This window comes from Porites lutea, chromosome 2 (assembly GCF_958299795.1).
Source record: "Porites lutea chromosome 2, jaPorLute2.1, whole genome shotgun sequence".
NCBI lineage: Eukaryota > Metazoa > Cnidaria > Anthozoa > Scleractinia > Poritidae > Porites > Porites lutea.
This window is the reverse complement of record NC_133202.1, coordinates 11,977,318-11,982,506: the sequence shown is the minus strand read 5'-3', so window position 1 is coordinate 11,982,506 and position 5,189 is coordinate 11,977,318. Positions and strand designations below refer to the sequence as shown.

Here is a 5,189-nt window from a genome sequence, read left to right as displayed (position 1 = left end):
TCGGCAATTTTGATGGCTCGCTTGGTTTGATGATCCCCAATGGCTTTGGTGATCCCATAGCCGGCTTTAAGAATTCCGAGAGGCAGGCCGGGCCCGACACCCCCTACTTGACCCCTTCGTCGTTTGGCGGGGGATCGACGTCGGGTCGTGGTGCGTTTGCGTTTGCGTCGAGGGGCCATCCCACTTCGACATCGACCACACATGGTTTTGGGACGGTGGAAGGAAGGACCCTGGTTTTATATCTTTTTTTTTGTTCATGAGCGTCGTCCCCGTCCACGGGCTCGGCCACGGCCACGGCGGGGTGGTACAGGGGGTGGACTTGGACTGGACGTTCGCGTGGACGTGCGACGTACCGATGGTCGCCCTCCCTCTTCATACACGGTGGTCACGGTATTGGTATGCGTGATATTGCGAATGCGTCTCCCTCGCGCCCGTTCTTGCACATCTTCGTTCAGCAAATCCAACCGTCGCCTTAAGCCTCGTCCTCGATCGTCATCATCATCTTCATCTTCATCCTCCGACGGTGGGGAAGAATCGGGGGACGGTGGAGAGGGCACGCGGGGACGTCGTCGCGGTTGTTTGGCGGCCACCGTAGGTCGGCCCGTCGGGGTCGTCACCGTGGAAGTGGTGGTCCTAGTGCCGGCTCCAGCGCTACGTCGGGTAGTGGAGGGGCGGGAGGGAGCCGTGGTGGTCGTGGCGGTGGTGACAGGGCGTGGTCTGGGCCGTCTAGAGCTGGTGGTGGTGGCTGTGGGACGTGTGCGGGTGGACGTGGTGGGACGGGTTGGGGTGGCTGTCGTGGTAGGAGCGGTGGTGATCGTGGGTGGTGGTGGCGGTGGCGGTGCCGTGGTGGTGGTGGCCGGGGCAGTGCCTGTGCCTGCCACGGGGGGTAACGTAAAGGCATTCAGGGCATCGTCCACATTGACCGGGTAGGTCAAATTAAAATCTTCAATCTCTTGATCCAATTGGGCTCGATCCACGGGTTGGGTCAATTCTGCCACCATGTCTGTCATGGTACTAAGGTCCCGAAGTACCGAGGGCGAGGTCGGGGACCCCATCCCGGCAGGCGAGAGGGTCGGGGTGTCCATACGCTCCGATAAGTCACGTTGTTGTCCGCCTTCTCTTTGCCGACGGACCCGGGCGAGTTCTCGTTGCAGCTCGTTTTCGAACGGCAGGGACATCCACGGGCAGGGTATGGACTTGTGCCTTGCCTTCTCGGCGCGTTAAATGACTCCACAGGCGGTACCGATCATCCGAGGCCGGGTGCACATCCAACATCAAATAGCCAAAGGGACGGGACGTGATGCGTTTAAATAGGCGCAAGACTTGACGCCATCGGTCGGGAAAGGCTTGCAGTAAAATGGTGCGTATGCCCGTTTGATCCCGAGGGTTCTTGAAGGCCACAATGTAATGCGCGTTGCGATTAATGGTCTTGGCAAATTTACCCGGTGGGAATAAATCTTGCGTCAAATACAAGACGGTGATATTGCGATGATGGGAATCTTTGGTGAACAAATCCAACACGCGTTTGTCCTGTCCCCCTTCTTCCATCAAATCGTCCAAGACGAGCACGCCACCGCGCGTCCGGCCAAACCATTGGGCTAAATGACGGGGGTCCGGTAACCCGCGATGAAACTGAATTCCCTCTTTCTTTTGCATACGCTCAAACCGGGGTTGCCATCGGTCGTACGCGTAGACGATCTTCTTGGGTGGGACTTGAAACACGTTCAGGTCCCGTAACCATTGTTCCACTAACTCGCTCTTGCCACTGCCCGACGGGCCCGCGATAATCACACTACTGGGCTGTCGAATCATCCTTCCCACGGTCGAGGATGACGTCGATAATGACCCGTGGCCCCTTTCGCGCCCATACGTTTATACCGTTTGTCACGTCCCAATTGATCCCCGATTTTATACGCTTTGGCCAACACGCTCATGATCCCTCGCCCGTTTTGACGGAAACGGGGTCGTCGTTGGGTGGAAGCGCGCTGCTGCCGTCGTCGTCTGCGGCTGGGCATGCCGTCCAATACTCGCGGTAGAGGCGTGGCGATTCGAACTGAATCAAGTGTTCCATCGTCTCTCTTAAATGCGTTTCTTGCATGGTGTCCATGTACTGTTTGAGAGCGACCCAGTCCTGGTCTTGCGCCAGTTGGCGGGCTATGAGCCAATGATACCCATCCCAGGCATCCACCCCTCGGACGGTGTTCACCCGTTCAATGGGGTGGGACCACCAATACAAGGTTTCTTCTAACATGAAAGCGTCAATCACCCGCTGGACATCCCCTCGCGTAATCATGATGAGAGTTCAAATGACCCCTCGAACACAGCACATCTCGTTTTATGGTGTTTTTTTTTATTGTCAACACTCACAAGGATTACAAAGCATAAAGGCCTGGCGGCTCACATTCTTTTGCCCTCCCTCGTCTGGGCGGGCATCGACTTCATCTTGGACTTCTTGTTTAATCACCCGTTTCAACCGCTCAGCCACTTTCTGATCATTCAACACTAAATTGTCGCAACTCCATTGCCCCAAAAAGTCTTGATAGGACTGGCCTTGGGAACGGGCTTTCAAGAAAAATAACGCATAATGGCCACAGGTCTGACTATCCAGGGCTTGCAACGTCTGGTCACTGCGGATCAGGTGCTTCCATTGACTCCACCATTGGTGCAGGTCCGGGTGGGTGTACACGTGCAAGGGCAGTCCATAACTGTCAAAGATCTCGCACTTGTTCTGTTCCGTCCACAGACCCAACCAATGTTGTCCCGGTTCTCCCGCTGGATCCGTGTTGACAATGTAGGCTTGACGGACACTCTTGGGGGGTGAACGGGGTAACTGGTCGGCGGGGTACACCCCGTGAAACACGCGTCGCAACGTGGGATCTTCTAGGGCCAACGTCCGCAGCACCCTATCACTGAGCGCCACAAACTCCATGCCCGGTGTCTTCTGTCTTCTGAATGCATCTCAGCCGTTGATGTTGTATTTTATACCTCCCATATGATTGATCTCATACATGTTTTCATACTCGCTCCAGACCAACACGGTGATGTTGTGATTGACAGCCGCTGCAAAATCAATGATCAGTCGCGTATTGCCCGATTGACGGGGGTTGCGATACTGAGGATCATCGGCTTTTCCACTGGGCACATTATTGAACAAGAACAACGTGCAGTTCTTGCCTTGTCCCCAATCTCCAGGCAGTAGCATGGGGATCTTGTCTTCATTGTAGGCACCCATGGCTTGTAGAAATCGATCGTAGCCCAGCAGATCTTCATAGGCTTGGTCTCCTGTCAATTGCAGGGTTCTGTAAGGGTACTCTTCTCCATTCAAAGTCTGTCGTATCTGGGTGACCCCAAACTTTTCAAAGGCAAAAGGGTAGCGTTGTAGGTCTCCATTGAAGGTATTGGAATGCAATAATCCGACCATCACTCGGTCAGGAAATCGACCCACAAACACATTGTCTTGTTCCCACTGGGTGGTGCGTCCATCGAAGGAAAAGGTACGGATTTCGCTCCGCACCACGGGGTAGCGGGCAATCTGTTTGCCCAGCTGTCTTTCTTTCTGCAGTCTCACATAGACACTGGCATTCAAGGTCACTTTTCTCATCAACAAGGTGACTTTGATGTCTTCTGGGTGAATGGCTGGAAATTTCTTGGCCACCAAAGTGCCTTTGTTGGGGGTACCCATCATGTAGACAGTGTTGGGGTTGAGGAAGAGTTCAAAGTCCATCTGGATATTGGGGACCAACAATTTGCCTGTTCGGAGGGGTGGCAAATGAGGGCGGATGAGGAAGGTGTGCCAATTTTCGCTCAACAATCGGCTCGTCAAGGCACGCAATTCTGTATTGCCACTCCATCCAGCGTTCGTGGGGATATCCGAATTGGCTCCTGTGGCTCCCATGATATTCACCACATTGACGGCATTGACCCATCCTTGGGGGGCTAACTTGGTGGCTCCTTCTTCTCGGTTGTAGTTCAGGAGGGTTTCCAGGTAGGCTCTGTAATGGTAGGTGTTGCTCTGTTCCGTCATGAGGACTCCATTCATGCTCAGGGTGATATCTCGAAAGATGGAGTGTCCAAAATTGTTGACGCAGTACGTGCTCTTGGAATTGTTGGCATCTGACGCGGCGGTCAAATCAGCGCTCAACCCATTATACCCAGCGGCTGGATCGGTCAGACGGACTTTGACTTTGAATCGAATGGAATTGGTATCGTAATAATCGTCGGAGCCCGGGATGGAGAACGTGATAGGCTGGATCCCCGTCAAGGCGGGTTGAAATTCCACCTCCCGAGAGGCTTCGTACCGATAATCCACATCGGGCACGTCAAACAGTTGGAGCGACATGATGCGGTCTGTCCCTGGGGTTCAACGTTCCCCCCTTTTTATACCCTTTCGCCTACGTTGCCTCCGGGCTTTGGCTTGATTGGCCCATAACACTTTTCTGAGATCCCCCCCTTTCATCTGGCGCGCATATCGAACCATCCTCTTCTCCATGGCGAGGGGGTCCAACAGACGGGAGGAGGTATGCATCAAGGGATAGCGCGCCGTCGTCGACTTGCCAAAGATCGTGCCCCCGACTTGGTACGGCGAGATGAACCGTCCACGGGCCCGTTGCCGTCGAATGCGATTTTGCGTTTTGAGAAAACCACCCACGCGTACCATCTTGTTTTCAACGTCCAAAGATGTCCCGTATACGTTGAGTCGCTCTTTTATAGGTTTTTTTGGCTTGGTGTTTGCCGCCCGCCCAGGCCATGGCGGGGGCTTTCCGTTTCAAGCCGCGGGTGAGTTGCCCACGTCGATCCGCCCACGTCTCTGCGGCACTCTTGCCTCGTTGAATATCTCGCAATCCTGCTTGCGCTTGCTGTAGGACCATGGGTCCTGCTAGTTTGATCAAGTCTTCGGCCAACCCCCGGCCCTCTTGCGAGGTGACCACGGGCGTGTGGTACCGCGTTAAACTGCCTCCGCGCATGGGGTCGGTTCACGTCGAAGGTGCTTCTGGGTCCCTCGCGTGGCGTGAGTGGCTTTTTATAGCTGTTTGAGACCGATGGTCACCAAGGTTTTGCCCGGGGGTAAGATGGCCAGGGGTCCACTCGTGCTGGCAATCTCCACTTCCAAAATATCCAATTGTTGTTCTCGTACTTTGATCCATTGATGGTGCAGGGGTTCCGCCGTGCTTTCCCCATCGCCGGTTCTC

The 5,189-nt window shown here is 54.8% G+C and overlaps 2 protein-coding genes across 2 annotated transcripts; both read right to left on the bottom strand.

Moving 5' to 3' along the window:
- Positions 1-1,098: 1,098 nt before the first annotated feature.
- Positions 1,099-1,812, bottom strand: LOC140925635 (uncharacterized). Its single transcript, XM_073375549.1, has one exon. It carries the CDS (start codon positions 1,810-1,812, stop codon positions 1,099-1,101), a length of 714 nt encoding a protein of 237 aa, XP_073231650.1.
- Positions 1,813-2,959: 1,147 nt separating this feature from the next.
- On the bottom strand, positions 2,960-4,339 carry LOC140925634 (uncharacterized protein F54H12.2-like). Its single transcript, XM_073375548.1, has 2 exons — positions 3,656-4,339; positions 2,960-3,556 (listed from the first exon to the last, which is right to left on the bottom strand). Exons 1-2 carry the CDS (start codon positions 4,337-4,339, stop codon positions 2,960-2,962), a joined length of 1,281 nt encoding a protein of 426 aa, XP_073231649.1.
- Positions 4,340-5,189: the final 850 nt, after the last annotated feature.

What these genes read in the sequence shown, in the direction of transcription:
- LOC140925635 (XM_073375549.1), bottom strand. Translation starts at nt 1,812, where the DNA reads ATGATTCGACAGCCCAGTAGTGTGATTATCGCGGGCCCGTCGGGCAGT.
- LOC140925634 (XM_073375548.1), bottom strand. Translation starts at nt 4,339, where the DNA reads ATGTCGCTCCAACTGTTTGACGTGCCCGATGTGGATTATCGGTACGAA. An exon ending in CCCCCAACAAAGGCACTTTG is followed by an intron (nt 3,557 to 3,655) that starts GTGGCCAAGAAA and finishes GTGAGACTGCAG; the next exon opens with AAAGAAAGACAGCTGGGCAA.